The sequence below is a fragment of the Rhipicephalus sanguineus genome, chromosome 9, assembly GCF_013339695.2.
Source record: "Rhipicephalus sanguineus isolate Rsan-2018 chromosome 9, BIME_Rsan_1.4, whole genome shotgun sequence".
Taxonomy (NCBI): domain Eukaryota; kingdom Metazoa; phylum Arthropoda; class Arachnida; order Ixodida; family Ixodidae; genus Rhipicephalus; species Rhipicephalus sanguineus.
In genome coordinates this window covers 28563387-28588962 of record NC_051184.2, presented here as the reverse complement: position 1 = coordinate 28588962, position 25576 = coordinate 28563387, and the positions used below count along the sequence as shown (strand labels likewise).

The following is a 25576-nucleotide window of genomic DNA, read 5'->3' as shown; positions in this document are numbered from 1 at the left end:
TATACGCCATACCAATGTTTCGCCTTACTAGTGAAGATGTCGCGAGGTGCTGTCAACTCAGATGAGCATTCACGCTTGCTTCAAAATCAAATTAAGATAACTGAAAGCTAACACGTCCGCCAGTTATAAACGGCCAGAAGTACCCTTGCACGCATACAGGACAATCAAACAATACAACCATCTCGAGGTTTCAATTTTGGTGTCAGTGTTCCTTTAACGTTTATTTCATATCCAGTGTGTAGATTCATCGAATACTCATCGGCTGTTTGGAACTGTGTTGTAGAAACTAGTTCAGAACGTTGTATGAGACTCATTCGTCGCGCAGTGCAGATCGTCAAGAGCATTGCAATAACACGATATCTGAATATTTGTGTGTTTTCTTTTTGTTTTATTGTAAAGTTTTCATTTTTGTGTAAAATAATATGCACATTTCTAATAATCAAGATGGCTGCCATGCAAAGTCCGGGACCCCCCCTGTTGTTTTGCTGGATTTACGCCACTGGTATAGACAAACTTACAAGGTCACAAATAAATAGGAAGATAGCTGGCTGGCAACGGCCACCTAGAGGGGCAATCTGCCTGTCTGCGTCTTCTGCTCTCACGCGTGATTTCTTGCCAGCTAGAACTGCGAGCAGGGGGTAGCCTGTGGCACCGGAGTGGTGTCCAAGGGACGGAACAGTACTTGTTTCTGTTCACACAGTAACATCAGCACTGCAATTCTGAAACACTTACAGGAGGCAGCCAGGTCTTGATTGTGCTGCTGCTCTGTGATAAAAACCAAACATGCAGTATTGATTAATCGCAAATACATATTGGCTCTAATCAGATAATACAACCTTCTAAGTTCTCTATCAGTTCATTCAAGACACAATGTCCTAAACTTGCAGTTCAGTGAAGAAAAAGTAATCCTGTAGTCGTTCATTAATGCAAGATTGCAATCATTGTACATATGACACACCTGCTTTCCACATTCAAAAGGCCAGGTAAATTACATTTCCCGCACAGGACACTTGCAGCGTTTAGTCTGTGTGTCTATGTATCAGGGGCGGCACCAGGATTTTTTTTTTACTGGGGGGGGGGGGGGGGGGGAGGGAAAGAGAGGCAAGGAACTTATGTGTTGCGTTTCCACTATCCTTGTTCTTGTGGGGGGAGGGGGGTGAGAGCAGGCGATAATTTTGGAGAGACTGCTGCCACCCTCTGGAGCCGCCTCGGCAAGGTATGAAAACCTCCCCATGAACTTACCTGGACACAGGTGACATGTACACGGCATCTTGCTCGTGTTCTGTCAGTATGTGACTGCATGCTCTTACTCCAGTGCAAACACAGTAAAAGGAATCCACATAAATTGTGTGCACTTCTTGACGCCTCTCTATTGACTCCTTCCAGTACGCAGATGCGCACATCTTGTACCTTTATTTCTTTCCAGCTATGTGAGCTCAGTAGCGCACTGAACTAATGCTCACTTTTGCTTAAACTGTTTGCCACATTTGCCCCACCAATGCAGCCTCTTGCTGTAATGTTTCTCTACGTGAACACAAAGCATATCCACTGGCTCACCGAAATCACGGAGCATTGGCAGCACTGCAACGGCATCTTGGGCTGTTGATAATAATAGCTGGGGTTTAACGTCCCAAAACCACGATATGATTATGAGAGATGCTGTAGTGGAGGGCTCCGGAAATTTTGACCACCTAGGGTTCTTTAACGTGCACCTAAATCTAAGTACATGGGCCTCAAACATTTTCGCCTCCGGCCGGGATTCGATCCCACAATTTTCAAGCCAGCAGTCGAGTGCCATAACCACTAGACCACTGTGGCAGGACATCTTGGGCTGTTCGAAATGCCAGTACTTTGAGAGGTTCCACTGTATAAGCACCTTTCCACTGGTTCAAGTTCATGTTTATTAACAATATCACAAAGTACAACACATACATGAAAGTGAAACATTTTCAGAACAAAGCCCGAAAGTAAGAACTGTGGAAGGGCCTCCTATCAGATTTGGACAAAGTTTAGTGAGCACCGCAACATATAGACTGAGATTTGGAATGAGTTTACAGATACAGATATAATACGTTAATAAAAAAGGACCTGGAAGACGGGAACATGGTAAAACACGATAACCGTTTCTAACGAAAGCGCTTGAGCTTGATGGTTGCGTGCGAGTGCTTCTTAGTGAATGTTTCTCTGCAGATGGGGCATATGTGTAATTTTCCAACCACATGTCTGAAACGACGCCCGCACACATCCCACTGGTGAGATTCGTAGGTGTTGGAGCTCTAGCTGTGCCGTGAGAGTTCCACCGGGGGTTCTGCATACTGGAATAAATTGAATAAAATATGTACACATCTACTTGAGCAGATGTAATGCTATACAACAGTAAACTTAACGAGATTATACTGCAAAAAAAAAAACTTTCTGAATGACAATCAAGTGCGGCGACAAGCTGTGTTGTGATTGGGTCACCTGCTTGTGCAATTTGATGTAGACCGGTGATTGAAGGAACAGTGATTTTGAAAGAGGTGGTATGTAATTACTGGCACATCGATACCGAAGGCATGGCCAAAAGGTGTGCTGCTAAACCATGCACAAGTTGACGATGCTGTTGAAAGTCCGTTTACTCTGAGACTTTCATCACTAGTTTCTTGCATCTAGTAAAAGCCAAGTAGTACTACTAGCCTTGACATGCAATAATTCAAAAATGCCATGGAATAAGTGTCTGGCAATGCTGGCAGCATTGCCATTCACCATAGTAGCAGCAGTGTATGGTCCACCATCGATCAAATATCGGCTATGTTGTATCTGCAAGCACGCATTCGGTTCTCACATCCAACGCAAATGATAGCAAATGTGTGTGCATACACGTGTATGCAGGCATCACTGGCCACAATGAGCAACCACATTTGTGGCAAATAGATTTGCGAGTGGTAAAAAAAAGGCTCTTGCTTCTGCTAAATCTATGGGACTTCAGTATTCTCACTAAACAACACAATCGCTGACCAATAAGAAAGCAAGAGTTTTCTTATCTCATGATAACAGTTTTTTTTTGTTAACTCGTGATTTGGTCAAGGTATGATGTGGCACAGTTACTACAATAGATGCAATGTTAGTTCAATCAGACTGGGTTATCCAATGTGGGAGCCACTAGTGCATTCCACTAGAAATTATGATGAACAAAAGGCATATCTGCAATTCATCATCACCACAAGAAACTGTGCATTTTTTTTTAGTTAAGCTAGCAATATGGCGGCCACCTTGCAACTGGCTGCTGCAAACCAACCATGTCTTTTGCTGGTTGCACTTATTCGGCTCACTATGTATTTGCTTTTAGCAATATCAACCTAGTCTTTAGGCACAGTGACCAAAAAGCCTTGAGTGGCACTAGCGGAAACACATCCACAAAGTCACATACCACATCTTCTACACCCAGAATGCACGCTGCCAAGCAAGTTAAAGGTGATCATTCCAAATGACACTTAGCATCGTATTAAAGCACGTGGCAAACATAATGAACACCACACAATGTGTCGCAAGAAAAAGTCTGGGCAGAAATTCCTATTTTATTAGAACACAATATTTCACTAGTTCGATCGCACATAAGTGAACACAATGAGAGTTAAAACCAACAACATTGTCAGCATAATACATACAAAACTTTTTTAATATATATGTATATAGGTACATGCATGTGTTTTGTTTGAATGTATAGAACGTTTTCAATGTATATGTATAGGAACATACATATCAGAAGATGTAAAACGAAACAAATACTACATCCCTAATGAAATGTACATCATGGTGTGCCAGTTGATGGATGCTCTATTACTGACCAGGCGGTCAAGACCTTTCATTAGTTTTTAGCCTTTAGTCTCTGCCTACCACAGGGAAGTTTTGTATTCTTCTTGCAAACAAACACCACACCAAAATACATGCGGAAGCAAATGGACTGAATGCATACGTTCTTTGGCATTTGTTGCATTCACCTATTCCCAGACAATTACTAAGAGCACACAACTGCATTCGAAATAACCAGTAAAACGATTACAACCATTTGCATGTGCCTTTGAACAAATCTACCAAAACTCTCTGCATTCCACAGTTGCCAGAGTTAGTGAACTGTACATCTGACATAATTTCAAGTACCAAATAGAAGTAATCCAGAACAAGCCTGCATAAATAAAGACACACTCCTGACAGGCTCCTTCCCTGTTACACATGCAGACATGTGTCACTCGAAGGACGTGTAAAATGACATTCACTCAAATTCCAGTGCTTTTAAAAAAATCTCACCATGGGACAGTATCCATGGTGGCATTATCTTTTGTAGTCTCAGTGCTGCTCGTCAGGAGGTTAAGGAGATGATGCATGGCTGAAGAGCTGCTGGCGTGTGTCATTCAACTCAAGCTGTTCCTAAAAATACAGGGTGCACAGTTCTTCAGAAACAGTGTGACCGCAGTATGCGAGAAGGTATGAACCAAACATCCCACAGTTCTAAACGTTCTTTATACCTGCTAACACCTGTGTTTTGCAAAATGAACACTTCGTTCACTTCGCAATTCTCTTTGCCTGATGACCCATAAATGCCAACTTTGACGGAGAAAAACAATAAGAAACAGGTCACACCTTGATGCTGAATCCACCGACTAAGACCTACAACAAAACACTAAAGTTTAAAAGTACACAGTAGACTCGTCAGTTCATCCATTATATATTTAATGATATGACAATTACCAAAGAGAACATGAGGCATGAGCGTTACTTCTGAGAATAAAAGAGAGAATACAAAAAGGCAAGTCCCAACCTTACGCAAGTGAATACATATTTTACTCAAGCATGTTCTGTAGCTCTTTTGATATGGTATTCCCTCACAACACTAGTACCGATGAAAATTCATAGCTTCATACGAGACTGGCTTGTACCGTGTGTAGAGATTAGACAGACCAATGACTGCGTTTGTCATTATTGTGCTTTTGGGCGATCCCTCCTTTGTTCAGAGAGCTTCACCAAATACAGTTGAATATCAATATAATGACATTCCCTGTATCACAAGATTTAACTCCGGATATATTCGTGTCCACAGAAGACCTTGTCTTTTTAATCTTAATGTAAGAAAGGTTGGCTAACATATCAAAATTATTCAAACCTGAGCTTACTCAGACTCAAGCTTACAAAAAGATTACTTTATCTTACAAGAGCTCAGAAGACCGAAAGCACAAGATTTCCAGCGTATATTCCACTTACAGGAGGAAGCAGGGTCGTAGGGCTACTCGGTTCCACCTTGATGTCAATACTCTCTGTTACCTGAAAGAAATGCTTTTTTTTCTTAATTCTGAAATACACTTGGAACAAAGCATTCGCTTCAAACACCTTAAAAACAAACCAAGAAAGAAGCCACGTACTTTGCCCAACTGACCTTAAGCATGCCTGTACATGAGTAGCTCTAAAAGTACAGTACTAGTAGATGAAGAGCAGATTAGGAAGGCAAGAAAATGATAGCTTTCACAGAACCTATGTTTTTTATAATATACACAACAGACAAAAATAATGGCTATAATAAAGAAATTTAGTGAAGAATAGTGTTGGAACAGAAAGCAAAAAGTGCACCATTAAAGATCACGAAAGAGAGAGGTGTTCGCTGTAATACCAAGATAGATCTGACTAATTTTCTAGGTTTTCCTGTGGAGATGTACGAGTGTGAAATGTGGATGTTAACAAAACTATGAAAGGCACTTCAGTGTTTCAGACTTCATAAAACGCTCAAGAAAAGCACTTCATTGCTTGGTTCTTGCCGTGGCGTAAATGTAGGGCTATGCAAGTTGATGTACAACACTTTCGAAAAAGGGCAAACTGGTTCGCCTGGAAGTGGGAAGAATTATCCCTTAAACAGCTAATTATCCTTAAACAGCAAGTCCGTCATGGTGATAATGAGCAGCACTTGATTTTTTGGGGAGAGAAAGGAACGAGGGACATTCGCTACCAAAGGCTCTTCCATTAGAATGCCAGAAACAGGGAGACGAAAGGAGGAAAGCACAGAAGAGTTAATGTTCGAAATTGGCTGGTTTTATACATGCTTGAAAAACGTGGCCTTTTGTTTGCCACAATGAGGGGAGTGTTTTCCCTGAGATTGCTAAATGGACACATGCCCAGAGTGGTGGTGGGCACATAGACTCTTGAGGAAAAGAGAAAAAGAAATGGCAAACTGTCTACTAGACATGCACAAGTACTAGTATACTGCCGAGTATCAGAGATTATCAAGTGAACTCTGCTCAGTGCCAACGTGTGTCTTCACGTGTCTGCCGCCACGATTTATTTAGCACTGAAGTGGATGTTCCCAGCAATTCATTCTGCCCATAAAACAAGAATCCTCACTTCGCACAAGTGCCCAACATTTGCTATTTTTAAAAACGGTCCGCTTGCTAGGTGGAACTGGTACATTTTCAGGAACATAGATTGAGTCTGTGTTCCCCTGAATGCTGAATTTGTTTCATGCAAATCTTTCTTCTTTTCTTTTCAGAATGTCTTGATGCTGCCAAACAGTATACCAAAACTACGTATACGTTTTGGTAAAAATTTGTTCAAGCAGCTGATAACAACTCTTGGCAACAACTGTTCATACAATTAAATGCAATAGGCTTCATTGAACAAGTGTCACAAGTACACTCAACTATGGAGTGAAATTCGTGAGAGATTATTTTATTAAGAATATCTAAACTGCATGGGACACAAGCACATGTGCTACATTTAAAATAGGAGTATTATCAGCACCATAGTTTGCTGCAAATCCAATTTCTTAGTTGGGGTAATTTGTTTAGCAGAAAGTGCTCGGGGTCGACACTATGCTTCCTAATGAGATTTTATCAATTTTTCAACAAAGTATGGATGCATATGTGGCACCACCTGAATATAAAGGCTCATCGATTATTTGACAACAGCATAACTGCCACTACTTTTAAAAAAGTGTAATGTGCTGGCATGAAGCAAAGGAGAAACCTCAACGCGAACAATAAAAGAATCTCAATCTCGCATTGTATTACACCAAGTATCACTTACAGGAGGCAGTGTGGATAGCAAGCTACTTGGCAATTTAATCACTTTCCTGGTGTCCATGCTTGCTGCGTGGGACTTATCCTCACTGTGCATGGAACGCACGTGCCTTTGTAGGTCATTCGGCCAGAAGAAGCGCTTCTTGCACAGAGGACAGGCATGTGGTTTTTCACGCAAAATCCGAAGGTACATGTGTGAGCATGTGATCATCCAGTCTGCTCTTTCTCGTGAACCTCTTGGGGCACAGGTGGCAGGGGTACGGCATCTCCTTATTGTGCCACGTTTGGTGCTTCTTCAGAGTCTTCCCTGACCTGAAAAACTTATGGCACTCAACACAATGGTGGAACTCCACTCCACTTGCATGCAGCTGAATATGTTTCTCCAAGGACAGCTTTTTGAGGAATTTGGATGGGCACAGCTCGCATGCGTATGGCAACTCCTTTGTGTGGATGCACTGGTGTCGACGCATATCGCGCTTCCGGGAAAACGTCTGGCCACAGGTGGAGCAGGCGTACGGCTTCTCACCGGTGTGCGATGTTTTGTGCAGCTTCAAGTTTTCTTTTGTTCTAAAACGCTGTCTACACGTGTCACACTCGTGAAAGCTGCTGACAATACTGGTACACTTCTTCGGCGGTTCTCCTAAAGCGCCAGCAGAGATTCTGCACATTGGTAAAAAAAGCAAGGAATGAAATTATCCAGTGTTCATCTTACTTAGCACAGCAGCACAGACATTCAGACAGCAGTATAGCAAAAAACAGGGCAAAGAAATAAAAGGGATCTTAGTGCAAAAGCTACATAAGAGACCTGTATGTTTGGCTTCTGCTTTATGGTAGCATATATAGCTTTTTGTTCAGAGGTGTGCACTGTTTCAATAACACATCAAAGGCTGGCAGAAAGTGAGCAGTCCGCCTGCTTTTAATAATGATGTAAAAACTAATATTAAGCACTCTCTTATTTTCTACAGCAGCGAGTTGCTTTTCTCTTAGTGTGACAATCTACATACATCTCATTGTGTGCAATCCTTCTAACTGTTTGACTTCTTCGCTAACACAAGAGCATTTTTACCAATTCAGACTGATCTACCAAGGAAGTTTGAATAACAGTCTTAATTCAGACATCTTAAAGACGTCTTACACAGGCCCGTAGCCAGGCGGGGGGGCCCAGGGTGCCTGGGCCCTCTCCGAAATTTTGATGACACATGGTGTTTTATCGAAAATAAATCATGAAAATAGGCGTTTTTCTCAAATAGTCAAGGTTTTCAGCAAGTGGGCCCCCCCCCCCCACCCCCCCCGAAAAGAATTCCTGGCTACGGGCCTGGTCTTACACCAGTGTCACACACTCACTCTTGATCGCGATCGAGCCTGATCCCAATCGAATTTCACGATCACGATTGGCTCTCTTACGTACGCTGCAGAAGGGAGCCAATCAGTGTTGAGAAATTTTGTCGCGATTGCGCTAGATCGCGGTCAGCAGTGCGCTGTGTGACGCCGGTATTAAAGTGGCCTTTCTGATTACTGCTCAACACTGCAGATTACAGCATTGTACAAACGCTGCACATTTTTAAGAATGAGCTCCAGACTAAACTGAAGACATATGAATATGTCACCACGCTTAGAAAGAAAAGCTCGTAGAGCTAGATAACCAATTATTAGAATACTAACAAATGTTCTTCTACATGCAACTATTGAGTAAAGCACCAAAAGAATGCGGGAAGAAGTTATCAGGCACTTGCTGCAAAGAGCCAAAGCAAATTCTCCTTGCCCAAGAGGTACGGTGCTGCTTTCACGTGCAACGATGCGATGACATCCCTCTAAGCACGGGCATAGACGATGATATTATAGCCTACAAATATCTTTTCGTATCACACTTTTGCAAAGTATCACATTTTAATTTATTCTGGAGCTCCGGATCTTCTCATAAGAATTCTCAAAAACTCTCACAGAAATGATCTCAACTTGACAACAATAAGAATGAACCTATACCTTATGTGTCACATGCTGAAAGCCATCACATTTCTGGTATTAAGTAGAGAGCGAAGGTCAGAATGAAACAGATGACAGACGCTATTGGGGAGAGTTACGCACCTCAATCTAACTACACAACCACTTTTACATTCTGCCTCTGTCGTAATGTGATCTCACTGACCGGCAGTCAAACATTTGACCTTGTGGTCCACAGCAGAATGACATGACCACTGAGCCACACAGGAGAGTGGCACATTACATTGCAATTTGTTTCATTCATTTTTCCGTAGATTTGGCCGTGCCTACCCTGGTTCGTTACCCATGATGACTGCATCCCTTGAGATTTCAGTGCTGTTTGTCTGTGGGGTTATGTCCATGTCTGGAGGGTCCTGCGGGAAGGCATGCACACTTCTGTAAATATTTTTCTTAGCAACAGAATTTATGTGGGAAAATTGTAGCATAAAATAATACAAGGACCGACAAAGAACACGGAACTGGCGCTAACTTCCAAATGTTTATTGAAGAAACTTATGGGAATATATACATAGCACAAGAGCAGCAAAGGGCATGACACTCGCAATAATCAGATCGAAAACTAAGAGTCAGCGGGAAATCATATCTAGAGAGAACACATCACACCAAAACTACACAGTTACGGTGGTGGTGCACATGCTTTAACAGATTGCAATCCTAGCAAAGAGATACTGCATGAGCAAAGGCATGAGCATTAGCATGAGCAAATTCAAATGGTGCATCATATTGAAGACAAGAGGTGTATTGCTGAGCAAAATCAACTGAAAAGCACAATAAAAAATAATAAAAACAACAATAAAACGCAAGACAAAAGATGCTTTGCATCTCCCATGCCTATAGTACATCACAATCTGTCGTTCCTCAACGATGTCTGCGCGATACTGTCTTGTAAGGAGCAATAACTGCATGAATATTGAGGACACAACAGATATTACTTAACTGACACTTGTGCAGGGGCCAGTGGTCATATGGTCGATTTGCATGCGGTTTTTCCGCCATGCAACGGAAAGCAGTCATCAAAGCAAAGCAGCGTGCTTGGAGCGAAAGGGTGCAACTCAATGCTCTCCTTGCTTTCGGAACGACGGAGAAGAACAGCATGCGGCTGATTCGTGGCATGTGGTAAGGTAATACTGGCACACACACACAATTCTACCGTCTCTATGTAGCGTAGCTCTGTAGTATTTTGTGTCGCGCGTATTGTGCATTAGTGCCCGATATGGTCTGCTTGTTACTGCTGCGTCTCAAGTAACAAGCGTGATTAGCCGTAGAGCCGGCAACACTAAATGTGACAAGCTCTTATTATCATAGCGATCATTAAGGAAACGTGGTGTCGGCGACGCAGCTAGTCCAAAAGCAATCTTGATAGGTGAGAAAAAGGACATACTAGTTATGTGGATACTCGGTGATAAAGCTGACTTAAAACAATGTTGCTGAACCAATGCATAGTGGCGAGTGAAATCCGCAATGCCATGCCGGGTCTTGCTCTATTCTTCAGATGTATGCATGTGCGCTGTCCCAAAGCCGAAAATGTTGCCACCTTAAATAGAGGAGCCATAATTCAAGTTGTCGCTTTGCTTTTATGTAATTTTAGACCGCAGCTCTTTTGGTGTTGTAGCATGTGACGGTTTTAGACGTTGCACACTCATCGAAGCGGGTGGAAGGCAAATGGTTCGGTTTGGTTAACCCGAGAGCATTAACACCACGCTACTACGGGACTTCAGGCAACACCGGAGGTTTTAACAACAAGCTGCAGTGGCACAACAGCACGATAGCATCGCAAATCCTACAGTACCTCAGTACGTTGGACCTGCATTTCAGCGACCCTCGGTCACGCGTGACCAAGGGCCACTGTGAAATGGACTTGGATGACACAGCATCAAGCCACGGTGGCTGGATCTGAGGCTCAAAAAAATTGATTTTTTTCATGTTACTTAAATCAGTTTTGGTGTACTTCCGAATCATGCAAACATGCTTCAGGCACTTCCTGTGCAAAGAAGCAGCATTTGGCGACAGTAGCTTGCTTGAAAGGCCAAGTTCAATTTAACAAAGTTTCAATATAACGAAGCGAATTGCTTATTTTACAGACTTCGTTATATCAAGGTCTAACTGTACTGAAGTTCATTGTATTGAGGTTACAGGTGTTCAACATGGAGCACCATTTGATATATCCAGATCTGACAGCACATTCTAATAAACTTTTGCAGATGTCAGCACTACACCTTCACAAACTTTAAGCCTTGTCAGTAGCGACAAAACATAGTAGCAGCACTTAATCATAACTGCACTGCAACTGTGATTAAATAATTAATCATTTTAAGATATCCTTCAGTTTTTTTCACAATGTGGTATCCTAGAATTGATGTACAGCTGTAAAAAAAAATTGGCCGCGTATCTGCGTGCTTCGCTGCAAATGTCGTCTAAAGACGATAGAAGAGGCGCTGCGTGAGATAGGACGCCATCTGGCAATACGTCGGGAGACATGAGTGCTGTGTTGCGGGCTGGTAGTCCCGGCGCAGCGGCAGGCGAAGACCGGCGGTGACCAACGCGACTGGTGGGGACGCCGGCCAGCCCGAACACGCTGTTTGACGCGATGCGCTGAAGGAGAAGAAACGTCCGCACTCAACGAGTACTCTCCACAAACTCTCTTATTTACACGTCGCCTGGGTAAAACAGGAATGCCAGAGCGGCGCCCCCTGTCATTCGTACAATGCAATACTGAACCGAAACCGAAACACAACATGAGCTTGTGCAGGGGGCACGGAGGAAGACAAGTTTCAGCGCAGTCGCATTTTCAGCGCACCTTAAGAAACTAGGGTTGTAACATGGTAGGGCGAGTAGGGCCAGAAGGACCGTCACGACGAAAACCTGCCTCCTCAGTCGTATTCGCCTGGAACGTTGGTGTGGCTTCGCGTTCCCTCCTCCGCTCCTGGCCTTTCCACAAAGCTACTGCCTAAGTACGAAGGCCCCTACCGCGTCCTACGTCAAACATCCCCAGTTAACTCTATTATTGAGCCTGTTCAATCATCTACGGACCGCCGTCGTCGCGGCCGCGAGACTGTTCACGTCGATCGACTGAAGCCGCATTATGACCCACCAGTTGTACCTGTTCCTTAGGTCGCCAGGATGGCTCCTTTTTCGCGGGGGAGTGATTTGTAACATGGTAGGGCGCAGACAAGAACGCCTGCGAAAGAAGACGACGAAGATGGTTGTTGTTGGCGCTCGCGCTTGCTCGGCTTGGACCGCTGATCGCTTCAGCTGTGGCAATCGTTTAATAAACGCGTTACTGTCTCAACGTTAAACGCATACCATCAAGGTCTTTAAAATTGCGTATCTATGCATTTTCTATTAAAGGAACACACCCCCTAATACTTACCTAATGATGTTACGCCTCAGATATGCGTAATATTTACTTTTTGATCGACAACGTTCACAAGTATGAACAGCCGTACCAGGTCAAAATGGGTGGGCGGTAAGCAAGTGGTTCCACTTTGGCCGGTTGGCTGAATCGGGTGACGTGCCAACAAACAGAAAGACAGACAGACAGACAGACAGAAAGACAGACCAAAATTTCTGCGTTTAAGTTCCCCAAGAAAGACTATCGTCTTTAAAAGTCAAACTGTTATGAACGCCCCTTACCTCGAGCTTCACATCGCTGTGTACAAGACGCCTGTGCACTGTACGTTGAGAGGACTGCATGAATGCCTCTGTGCAGAGGGAACACTTGTACGGCTTTTCACCCTTGTGTCTACGTATGTGAACTTCCACGTGGCATTTCCTTGTGAACTTAGCTGGACACAGGTGGCACGCATAGGGCATCTCAGTCGTGTGCCACTGCAGATGATGGCGCAGGTTCTTCTTATTCCGAAACATTTTCCCACACTCGTGGCAGTGATGCATGTCGATACCTCTTGCATGAAGATCTTTGTGCTTTATGAGGTACGCCTTAGTGCGGAACACAGATGGGCACAGCTCACACTTGAACATCGTGTCTTTGTGAATGCGGCAATGCGTCTTTAAGGCCGATGTAGTTTTGAATCCCATGTCGCACGTTTCACACTTGTACGGCCGCTCGTTGGAATGAACCAGCATGTGAGACTGCAGTGCCGACTTGTCCCTGAAGATTGCCGAGCACTGGCAGCACGGAAACTTCTTGGGCTGATGGACGCGCTGGTGTCTGGAGAGGACTGTCGCTCGGACCAGCTTTCCGCAGGTGGAACAGGGAATCCATCTCTTTCGAGAGTGGAGTAACATGTGGGCCTTCAGCCAGCGATTTCTGGAAAACCTGCGCTTGCAGATAGGACACGTGAGAACATCTTCAGCCGGACTCTGCTCGTGGCATTCGTGAGAGTCATTGATGCCTGTGTTCTTGCTGCCCCGTGTCGCCGAAGCAACAGTGGCACCAGGCATCCTGCAGATCAAGAAAAGAAGGAACTGTAATGCATAAGAAATATGAAGTCTTGAAGAGCAATTCAATGCTGTTAGAGGTTTTGTTGTACTATATGGGCCACATGCTTTTACAATGTGGGCTAATAAGCGAAGGCCTAGGGGATTTTGCAAAATGTGGTGTCATTATTGGCGCAGTTATAAGGACTTGGCTAAAAGGTGTAGTGGTGAGGCAGGTTCAAGTTGATGCTGTTTAAGCTCTTTCTGTTCTTATTTTTTCAGCAATGTTTCTTTTTTTTTTTTTCCAGACTTGGTAATGCCACATGACACTATGGTTATGCCATTGTGAAATGTGGACGAGTTCAGTGCCAAATTTAACATCATCATTGCAGTGAATATATATGTTCTCATTACTACTGATCTGCTTGCAATAGATATTCACATATAACATACCACGATATAACCCACAATGTAGCATACCAACTGTTATATCCAGATATAACATACCAGCGGTGTGCCTCAGCTCTCGAGATGTTTATATGCACAGTGGTTAGAAGGGCGGCATTAGAGTGCGCAAGCTGTTCCCACTCGCACCCTACAGCCATGCTGAAGCCAAGATGCACCGTTCCCTGTGTCCCCTTTACTACCAGGGAGACTTCTGCTACAGCATCAAGAATGCGCATATCTTTCTCAGGGTCCTCTTTGTCTTGAGACTCGAGAGGCCGGACTGACCTAATCTCGAATGAGCCACGAAAAAGCCATGCGAGGTGAGCTGAACCATTATCAGTCACACGACATGTGCTTCTCATATCATGGTTAGACACAATATTAATGAGAACTAACAGACAATATTGCCAAAGAAAGTACAGGGGGTGTTAGTCAGCGCCGATTGCAGCCATGGTGGCGAGTGTGGAACACTCTTTTTCTGCCTGTTGGTGTCACGTAGCATGTGATCTTTTTACGAGCTGGCAGCTGAAGAGTGTTCCACACTCGCCGCCATGGCTGCGATCGGCACTGACTAACACTCCTATGTTTAAATGCACATATATACCACATAAACTGGACAAGAGGATGACCGCCGCCGTGGCTCAGTGGTAGAGCATCGGAGGTGTTATTCAAAGGTTGCAGGTTCGGTCCCTGCCGGCGGCAAGTTATCTTTTCATCCACTTTACTTTCTTCACATTTATATCCTAATTACTACAAATAACACCCCCTATACTTTCCTTGGCAATATCGCCTGTTAGTTCTCATTAATATTGTGTCTAACAAAGAAAAACGAGCCCTTAAAAGTCACCTTCTGTCATATCATGGGTGCTTCCTGCCCTGTCGTGTGTAATGCTCCATTGCTGGGGTGTTTGTACGCACTTGTTGCTATTGGTGGCATGGTTGTAACTGAGGTTAATTAACACTGTCAGTTAAAAGCATTTGTCTCCCTGCCCAATGGCTCAAAACCGTCACAACATTATGCGAGCTGGAGGACAAGGGGCCACAGCCCTAACTGAGCTGTTGCGAAAGCGCTAGGAGCGACTGCTGCTCCGTTAGTGCATGGTGCAGCCAAGATAATGGTCAGATTTGCATGCGCGAATCTGTGTACTGAATAGCAATAGCCTTCAGAAGCTTTCAATCTCAAGTTTTGTATATACCGCCACTATGACAGATCTGTTTCTTTTTTTTTTTTTTTTCGCCATCATCTCTTATGGCTCTGCTTGGTTTAACTCCTCTTTCTGTCTGAAACTCTTGCACTCGCTGCTTCAACACCATATTACTCAACATCTAATATATCTCTATCGCTTGCAAAGCCCCTGGTCAAAGGAGCAGCAATAAGGCAAACTTGTTAGTTTTTTTTTGCTCGCACTAACACTTTCAGTACAGTTTTTCTCCCAGGACCATTGAATCCTGGAATGCACTGCCCTGTACGACCCATCGTTTGGCAAAGAAAGAATTTCCAATTGCTACTGAGTGTTCAGTTTAACCATTTTCTTACTTTTGCATTCCCCCACTTCTGTATAGCCCTATTAGGTCTGCAGTATGTATAATTAATAAATAAAAAACTTGGAAGACTTGAGCTTGAGCTTCGATTTCAAGAGTAGGGCTAGCGTAATCGGACCATGTTTGTATCGCCTTCCCAATCACTAGCCTGGCTTCTCTTCTCGGTGGAGACATAAACCGTGCCACAAGGAAAGCCAAAGTGCGGATTCCCTCCGATTACTATAACCATGCATGCGGCGCAATGAAACACGGCCACACGGCAGGGCGATGCCGTTTAAAAGTACGCCCGTGGGCCCTTTGCGCCATTTCGCGAATGATAGTCAAGCCGCTGAAGAACATTCAAGGTGTGCATACCACAACTGCAAATGGTGTATATAAATAGTTCACCGTTAGTATGCTAGAGGATGTATGCACGGTGGCCGAGTGGCTAAATGCATCGCAGGTTCGAATCCCCGGTCCCACTTTTCCAGTCTCATTTTTTATTATTTCTTTATTTGCACCTACCTCAAATTTTCGGCCACGAAAAGCGCTAATTTTTTTCTCACAACCAAAGACACTCGTCGGTCGTCAATTGACCTGCCAAGCGGTAAAGCGTATAGGCATTTTACATGTGTCATAGAATATTCCAGCGTTATTGCTGGCGGCCGCGTAAGTTCCAGAATAAACTGTAATGTTCACATTGTGCGCATAATCTTATCAGAAGGTTCTAAAATAATATGGGAGGTTCCCAGTCATTCGGGCGCGGTTTGCACAAAGCAGTAGTTACATGTGTTACAAAAAAATAGAAAGAAAAGAACGCATGTGGCATTATGCTCCCTTTATCAAGTGTCAGTGAATTTACAGAAGCGAGCTGGCACCCTGTTCTCACACTGAGTGCAATCAATAGCAAATCTGTGCATTATTACAGTGTTGCAGGAGCAAAATGCAGGAGCTGCACAGAGCTCCTGCATTTTGTGGTGGTTTCAATCGTGAGTGTTGCATCAGATGAGTGACTGGGCCTCCAGAATTCTTGCTTACCAGCATGATTAATGATAAAAAATTCAGGAGATCCCACGTACCGTGGGAATCTGTGTAATGTGAAGCATGTGGCGAGGAGGTGACTGTGGCGTAGTTTTTCACATTGAGCGAGACGTTACAAAATTACGCTGATAGGCACACATGGTATACGCACACACATATGTTTAAGAGTCGTACATGTGTTATATAACCACTTGTTTACAGCTGCGTAACGATGCCGACAGCAACATAAGTATTACCAGACGTGGTATGCCGATATGTAGCACTTATACTTGTCCGTTATGATGGAGGACACATGCATGCACGCTTCGCAAACCTGTGTGCATGTGTGGAAGGGGTTCTTGACAGTCCTCACATACATGGCGGCGAGCGCAATGTCTTTGTTATTGTAATTGATGTGGGCAATGCAGACCTCGCCAATTCCGCTGCTTGCCTGTGTGTGTTCGGTGTCTGGTGGTGGCTGGCGAAGTGGGATGAGGCCTACGTTGAAGTTGCGCATCACCGTGTTCTTATATATACCCACGCCGCCGCACCTGCAATGAAGCCGCTTGCTGTGGACGACACATCGGAATCCTGTGATTGCAGTGGGCTCATCGCTCCAGGTTTCAGAAAGTGCTAACACGCCAATTTCTGTGAGCAGAGCGTCTTTCTCAAGGTCATGCACGCACGTGCACAGACTGTACATTGAGAGCAGCAAGTGTGAGGTGAATTTTGTGGTTGTGGCACTGAATGAAGGTCATAGACAATGTCTAGAGGCCTGTTTGCCAGCCGGGTCATGTCGTCGACAGACTGTGTCGATAGAACGGGCGACATTTCGGAACCTGAAGTCACCTTTTGCATTGGTGCTGTATAGGCCGTCGAGGCTGATAGCCCTGGAAGGTGCTATGTAGACCAACTTGCCGTGGTCATGTACGGCTTGCCGATTCGCAGGTAAATTGAGGCCAGCAGGCTACCCACGTCGCTTGTGTTCATGTTGGCCACCTTGGTCAGGGCATCCCTGTGTACCTCCTTGGTCTTATATCCAGTTATGTGATCGCATGCGGGATGACATAACACGTCCGCAGCGTCGAGGCAACGTATTAGTGGTCGATATCCGCATTGCTGTAGTATAGCTATATGCCGTCAGGGCACTTAGCGGCAGCTTCTTCGCGTGTCACAAAGTGGCTCTCAATCAATTTGACTTCATCTTCGGTAAGCATGAGGCCATCGCCCAGCCTCATATGAAATGAAGAGAACACTGCCTCCGTTTACACCAAGACCGCTCCAGTGCCGTAAATGTCAAAAAATGGGTCATGTGAGCGGAGTTTGCAGGAACGTGGCGATTTGCCCCCGCTGTGCAGAGCCACACAGTGCGGAATCCTGCCGAGCAACTGCCCTGAAATGTACCAACTGCCATGGATCGCACGAAGCCTCATCAAGGGACTGTCCATTAGTGAAAAAAGAATGGAGCGTCATGAAACAGATGGTACGGGACAGCTCGACGCACAAAGAGGCTGCTCATGTGGTGAGAAATAGACAACGACGCTCGCGTCGGCGACGAAGGTCTCAGACTGCTGCTACCCAGTCTGGACGGACAACGCGATCTCCTACTCCGACAGATCGTCAGACTTCCCTTAAGCGACAGCTACGACCACTGCCGCCACCACCACCGTCCAATGCATCACAGTTGGAGAGCCGGAAAGACGCAGAAGCTTTGAAAGCGGCGGCGGATGTCGCGTGGCCCTCACTGCCACCACTGCGCACTCATAAAGAGCCGACGCAGAATGCCCCGCAGTGTGCTTCATCGTCAACAGATTGCCACGACAAGAACCTACAAGTCCTCGCTGTGTTGAGGTCTCTCATGACCACAATGCGCACTCTCCTCAAAGGAATGACAACTCCGTCAGCTCAATGCGCTCTGCAAGTTCTGGATTCCTTGGAGCCAGTGCTTGCAAGCCTTTTTTAACATCTCGCAGAGGAACCGATGTCAAGTACTTCTCGGTTGTGACTGTCTGTGTGTGTGCGGCGAACACTGATGTGTGTGCGCGTATTACCTGTCCCCTCTTTCCTGCTTGCTCTCTCTATTCTTTTTTCTCCCCTTCCCCGTCCCCCTGTGTAGGGTAGCAAACCGGGTACAACCTGGTTAACCTCCCTGCCTTTCCTTCACTTTTATCTCTCTCTCTGCGTCATTCTGGCAGAACACGTGGATAAGTGGATAGAATTCGAGCGTCTTTCAGGGGTGTTCTGTCTTCAGCTCCCTCACTTGCCTTGCATTTCAGTGTGCATGTTCGCCGTTGATGTGTTAAGACTGAATCACCTGTGGCACATACCCGCATAGCATGAACTGTGGTATGCGGGTATGTGCCACACGTGACTGAGGGAAAGGATTTCATGACGTACACCACGGGCGTTTTGCGCTATTCATGTCATGACCAGTGAATCGTGTTCATCCTACACTGATCCCTTGCTATGCCAATTTTGGCATATTAGAGGTTACGGAGACAACCAGGAGAGTGCCCAGACGCAGGCGGCTAGATAGATAGATACGTAAATAGAAACGGTCAAAGTGCCTGAGGTTTGCTAAATGTTTCACATTTAAAAAGGAAGGAAGACAGCAGGACTCTCCTCGGTGATCTTGGCACTCAAACACTTGAGCTGCTATCATCATCATCATTCTTAGCCTGTTTTAGTCCACTGATGGACGAAGGCCTCTCCATTGATCTTCATGTCACCCCATTCTGTGTGAGCTGATTCCATTTTATCCCTGCAAACTTCTTAATTTTGTCACTCCATCTAACTCTCTGACTTCCTCAACTGCGTTTCCCATCCCTTGGGAACCATTCTGTTGCTCCTACTGTCCACCATTTGTCTGTCCTATGCATTATGTGACCAGCCCAGGTCCATTTCTTTCGCTTGATGTCACCTAGGATATCCGTTACAGCCGTTCGTTCCCTGACCCATTCTGCCATCCTCCAATCTCTTAATGTTAATGCTATCATTTTTCGTTCCATTGTTGCTCCTATTAGCGAACTCCTAAAAAATTTCAAGCCTGAACTGTGAGTGGCAAAGAATAGGCTTTTACAAAAAGAACCATGATAAAAGAAGGTAGGCGTGCAAACATGTACACAAAAGAAAGAGACCAAAACATCACAAACTCTGACAAAAAAAAAAAAACGCCAGGCCTGCGCTGAAACCGCAGCACAGTCACAGCGAAAGCTGGAAGAGCGGCGTTTCTAGAGCCCGTTGTAAGCTAGCTCTCTTGGGGCTACGATACAAGTACACTAGAAAGGTACCCACTACGCCATAAATCACAATTTCTGTGAAGTTGGGAAGCACCTACTAAGCCATTATTCGTCATTCTGCGGAGAAGCGAGGCACCAGCTACACGTCTGTAAGGCATTATGTGCACCTTGTTGACGCGACGACTGATGACGATGAAGAATTATGGCTCAGCCCTTTGTAATGGGTGGGAAGCTTTAAACGGCCCACCAGTTATGTAATTTGCATTGGGTGACGCCCGGTCGCCATTTCCCTCTCCCGTCATGCTGTATAGCATACGTTGACGTGGGAGAGAGAGAGGGGGGGGGGGGGCGAAGAACTTTATTGAAACCCCAAGGAAATAGATCATGCGCTTATGGGCTTCCTTGGCAAACAAACAAGTGCACTTGAGAGGAACCCACTACGCTCTAAATCATTGTAATTTTACTGAGACCCCGAGGAAATGGATCATGCCCTTATGGGCTTCCTTGGCAACCAATACAAGCGCACATGCGAGGAACCCACTACGCTATAAATCATTGTAATTTTACTGAGACCCCGAGGAAATGGATCATGCGCTTATGGGCTTCCTTGGCAACCATAACAAGTGCACTTGCGAGGAACCCACTACGCTATAAATCATTGTAATTTTTGAAAAGTAGGTCAGCAGGCACTGTGCCATTTTTCGTCATTCTACGGAGAGCCGTGGTACCTGCTAAACGCATGTAAGACATTATGCACACTTTGTTGATGCTGTGCCTGATGACGATGAAGAATTATGGCAGAGACCTTTGTAATGGGTTGGAAGCATTCAACAACCTACTCGTTGCGCAATTCGCATTGTGTGACACCTGGTTACAGAATTCGCGTTGTGCGACGAATGGTGCTTATTTTACTCTTCTACCACGCTATACTGCAAATGTTCATGTGGTTCCTTCCCGACATGAAGCCTGTATAGGACCTTTTTGCAAAGCAGTTTCAAGCACCGGCATGGCTCAGAGGTTGAATACTGGGCTCCCACGCAGAGGGCCCAGGTTCGAACCTCGTTCCATCCTGGATTTTTTTCTTATTTCGTTTTTTTTTCTTATTTCGAGCGATACTGGTTACGGACACCGGCGGCGGCGGCGGCGGCGGCGGACAACTACGGCGCCAAAAACGGCCGGTGAAATGATCTCATAACAGCTTTCGCTGTAAAAAGTCACAGTTTCGCTTGGAAGTGGCACGTGAAGCCACGGCTTGCGTTCCCTGAGGGTGTCGATTCCCCCCCCCCCTGGTCACTAAGATAAAACTTCATTTGGCTCTAGTTGGTACATATTCCCGAGGCTAAAATTACAGTGCAAATGCATTTCTTTGTCCCTTTTACTTCTTTGTCCCTGCACCCATCTGAATATAATTGCATGTCTTCGTGTAATACACTATCATCCTTGTCACACGTTTTGGTTTAAAGCTATTGTGTGCACATGTGCAGTATGTTTGTCTTGGGCTTATATATGCATTGGCGTATGAAAGAATAAAGCAGTTGTTAGTCAGCGCCTGTGTCCTATGTTTCTTTTCTTCGGGGGTGTCTTTGCGTTTGCGCTGTAATTTTAGCCTCAGGATTCTGGTCGCAGTGAAAGATATATAATGTGATTCTGCTTCAGCCGTCTCGTTTGTTCCCTCCTGTGGCATAAGTCTACAAGAGCCAAAGCGTTCCCACTAGCTCGCGCCACCACGAGCCAGACGCTCTTCTTTTTCCCTGGCCGACTGGCCATGAGTGGCGTGGCACCACAACCCCAAAATGGAAAACTAGCGTGGGTCACCAGCGATACGACGCAAACGCAGCGCGGACAAAGATGCAGCATGGCCCGCGTCTCGCATAATTTTAATTTCACCACGTGTGGCCTCGCATGAGTTTCACCCAATATCGCGTGCGTTTGTATTCTGCTGTTAGTATTATGGAGAACGAGTGAGGCATGGCGTAATTCTTCGGCAGCGAGCTGTAGAGTGAGGGGTCGCAGGTTCGAAACCCCGGTCAAGCGCTTCGGAATTTTTTTCTTCTGAATTATTTTTATTTGTAGCTTTTATTTATATATACATACATATAATATCCGGGACATGACGGCGACGGCAAAAATCCTCCGAGAGTATCCATATAATTGCTATTGCAATAAAATGCACTTGGAATGAAACATTTTGCAACAACATCAACATTAATCTGCCTTACTGGAAGCATATGGCAGGACAACTGCTCCTATCCCATTTCACGGTGCCAAATCGATGTCACTTACCCTGGATTGCTATCCATAGTGGCTTTACCTCTTGACATTAGTACGCTGCTTGCCAGTCGTGTTAGGACTACAATGCATGGACAAAGGGCTGCTGACTCAAATAGTTCTTTGTCACTCCTGCCGAGGCGTTCCTACAAAATAATGTACACAATATTCAAATAGGAGTTTGACTATAGAATGTGACAATGTGTGAACAGCATTTCTGATACAGCTGCCCACATGTTTTTCAGATTCAAAAATTCAAACTCTGTGCATATTACGGGCTTTTAAAATGCGGAGTCTATAGATTTTTTTCAACTGCCTTTCTGAACAAATTTAATATTTTTGACTGCATTTAAAAACTCAAAAGAAAAAAACTCCAGGAGTATGCTTGTAAGGGCAAATGCCCAGCCCTTTAATAGCTCCAAAACTATGGATGAACGGACTATTGTCAAAAGAGCTTTCTGCCCAAGTCCACAGATTTCCTCAAGTACACAGCTGAAATGTTTGCTTGATGATTGTTATCCAGACCTTCAAGTTCACTGATGGATGACTTTTCAGGTCTAATGTGGGCTTGTGATTTTATTCAAGCAATTGTGCAGTGCGAGAAAGCAGCTCCAATGAGAATAATTATGATGACTGCCTGAACTTGTTCACAGCAAAGATCGTGAACAGAGCAGCACTCTCGTCACGAAAAAGGGCGCTGTGAAAAAGGGAAAAAAAAAAGAATGAAAAAGGATGAAAAGAAGAAAAAAAAGGCGCTGCTTGCATTTTGCTCCTGTACCTTGCTTGAAATTGTACTGAAGATCAAATAAATATTCATTCCTTCATTCAAAACCACAATATCATATGCTGTGATGATAACGCCGTAATGGAGGACTTAGGAAATTTGGACAACCTGGTGTTCTTTAATATGCACCTAAATCCAAGTATACTTAGATTTAGGTACAGGCCTCTGGTATTTCGCCTCCACTGAAAAGGAACTGCAGTGGCTGGGATCGAACCATCGTCTTAAGGTCAGCAGCTGAACACCATAACCACTATATTATCACGGTAGAGATGTTGCACTTCACTTACAGGAGGAGGCATAGTTGCAGGGCTGCTCGGTTCCACCTTGATGTCAACGCTCTCTGCGACCTGAAAAAGGCGTTTTTTTTCTTCTGAGAATGCACGACATGATATTGCACTTCACTTACTGGAGGCAGCGTGGTTTCAGGGCTGCCTGGTTCCACTTTGAGGTCAACACTCTCCATGACCTGACAGAAGTGTTTTCTCTCACAAGATTGCACGACGCCATGCTGCACTGCACTTACAAGACGCGGCATAGTTGTAAGGCTGCTCGGTTCCATCTTGATGTCAACGCTCTCCATGACCTGGAAAAGGTGTGTTTTTTTCTCCCGAGAATACATGACACAATGTTGCACTTCACATACTGGAGGCAGCGTGGTTTTGGGGTTGCCTGGCTCCACTTTGATGGCGCCACTCTCCATGACCTGGAAGAAAAGTTCTTATTTAGGAGATTGTACAATATTATATATGACTTCACTTACAGGAGGCAGTGTGGCTGTAGAGCTGCTTGGTTCCACCTCAATGTCAACACTCTCCATGACCTGACAGAAGTGTTTTATCTCACAAGACTGCACGATGCCATACTGCACTGCACTTACAAGACGCGGCATAGTTGTAAGGCTGCTCGGTTCCATCTTGATGTCAACGCTCTCCATGACCTGGAAAAGGTGTTTTTTTTTTCTCCTGAGAATACACAACACGATACTGCACTTCACATACTGGAGGCAGCGTGGTTTTGGGGTTGCCTGGCTCCACTTTGATGGCACCACTCTCCATGACCTGAAAGAAAAGTTCTTATTTAGGAGATTGTACAATATTATATATGACTTCACTTACAGGAGGCAGTGTGGCTATAGAGCTGCTTGGTTCCACCTCAATGTCAACACTCTCCATGACCTGACAGAAGTGTTTTATCTCACAAGATTGCACGACGCCATACTGCACTGCACTTACAAGACGCGACATAGCTGTAGGGCTGCTCGGTTCCATCTTGATGTCAACGCTCTCCATGACCTGGAAAAGGTGTTTTTTTTTTCTCCTGAGAATACACAACACGATACTGCACTTCACATACTGGAGGCAGCGTGGTTTTGGGGTTGCCTGGCTCCACTTTGATGGCACCACTCTCCATGACCTGAAAGAAAAGTTCTTATTTAGGAGATTGTACAATATTATATATGACTTCACTTACAGGAGGCAGTGTGGCTATAGAGCTGCTTGGTTCCACCTCAATGTCAACACTCTCCATGACCTGACAGAAGTGTTTTATCTCACAAGATTGCACGACGCCATACTGCACTGCACTTACAAGACGCGACATAGCTGTAGGGCTGCTCGGTTCCATCTTGATGTCAACGCTCTCCATGACCTGAAAAAGGAGTTGTTTTTTTTTTTTACAAGATTGCACGACACCATACTGCATTTTACTTACAGGATGCAGCATAGCTGTAGGGCTGCTCGGTTCCACCTCGATGTCAACACTTTCCATAACCTGAAGGAAGAGGTGTTTTTTTTTTTTTTTTCAACAAGATTGCGCAATGTCATATTGCACTTCACTTACAGGAGGCAGCATGGCTGTAGGGCTGCTTGGTTCCACCTTGATGTCAACTCTCTCCATGACCTGAAAGAAGCGTTTATCTTTTCTTTTTTATCTTGAGCTCAATTTGGATAGAAAGACTCGTTTCAAATAATGAATACAAACGAACTGACAAAAGTTCATATTTTACTTCCCATCTAAGTGTGGAATGAAATGCCCACTTCGAACCATGTGTGCACTTTGAAACCGTAACCACATTGAAATTCCTCCGAATACACATATTGCACACCATTTGCTACAGTAGCTTAGCATGTAAGGTGTCACGCTGCTAAGCTTGAGGGCGTGGGTTTGGCTCCCAGCCACGGTGGCCGCATTTCGATGGGGGTGAAATAGAAAGAACACCGGTGTGCTTAGATGTAGGTGCACATTAAAAAACCCCATGTGGTCAAAAATAACCCGGAATCCCGGACTACAGCGAGCATCATAATCCTATCGTGGTTTTGCCATGCAAAACCCCAGCATATATTATTATTGTTACTATTATTTTTTACTATTATTATTATTATTATTATTACTTTTATATTGTACACCAGTATCATGCCTATTATGTCCTGAGGGGATGCTATCACCCCCTGTAAAGTCATTTTCGCCTCATAACACACGCGCATCTGGCAGATTAGTCGTAGCTAGTTTTACCGCCGAGTGAGAGATGGCGCTGTGAGCCCATGGTGGCCCAGTGGAGCCGCTTGGCGGGAAGCAAGATTATCCGGGTGCTTGTGAATGGGCACTTTCTCTCTTTGGGGTCTGGCAACGCCTCGCGCGCAGGTCCATGGGGGTAATTCCACGGCTCAGTACCAGGGACTCGTGCGGTGAGTCCAACGTCGGCGACAGCGCATTCGTGGTGCCTTGCATGTGTTATGTCGTTTTGTGTGTGTTATATTCTCTGCGTGTTGTATTGGCACTATGTATCGGGTTATTTAGAGTGTTGCTAGTTATGAATTTGATTCGGCTGGTGAGCTCGCCGTTGTAAAAGCAGTTAGCAAATGTACATGTGTTCGTTC

The 25576-nt window shown here is 44.9% G+C and overlaps 1 protein-coding gene across 1 annotated transcript in view; it reads right to left on the bottom strand.

The window, feature by feature from the left end:
• Positions 1-1882: 1882 nt before the first annotated feature.
• LOC119404864 (zinc finger protein 768) overlaps positions 1883-25576 on the bottom strand; it is a 30855-nt gene continuing 7161 nt past the window's right edge. Inside the window, exons 3-21 of the mRNA XM_049419392.1 lie at positions 24540-24599; positions 24411-24470; positions 24171-24347; positions 24054-24113; positions 23933-23992; positions 23816-23875; positions 23699-23758; positions 23578-23637; positions 23461-23520; positions 23344-23403; positions 23107-23283; positions 22988-23047; positions 21932-22062; positions 12675-13446; positions 9312-9394; positions 7048-7700; positions 5239-5298; positions 4288-4407; positions 1883-2315 (exon numbers count right to left, since the gene is read on the bottom strand). Of these exons, the coding sequence (XP_049275349.1) occupies positions 7211-7700; positions 9312-9394; positions 12675-13446; positions 21932-22062; positions 22988-23047; positions 23107-23283; positions 23344-23403; positions 23461-23520; positions 23578-23637; positions 23699-23758; positions 23816-23875; positions 23933-23992; positions 24054-24113; positions 24171-24347; positions 24411-24470; positions 24540-24599 (2430 nt within the window). The 3' untranslated portion in view covers positions 1883-2315; positions 4288-4407; positions 5239-5298; positions 7048-7210. The remainder of the gene's footprint in view (positions 2316-4287; positions 4408-5238; positions 5299-7047; positions 7701-9311; positions 9395-12674; positions 13447-21931; positions 22063-22987; positions 23048-23106; positions 23284-23343; positions 23404-23460; positions 23521-23577; positions 23638-23698; positions 23759-23815; positions 23876-23932; positions 23993-24053; positions 24114-24170; positions 24348-24410; positions 24471-24539; positions 24600-25576) is intronic.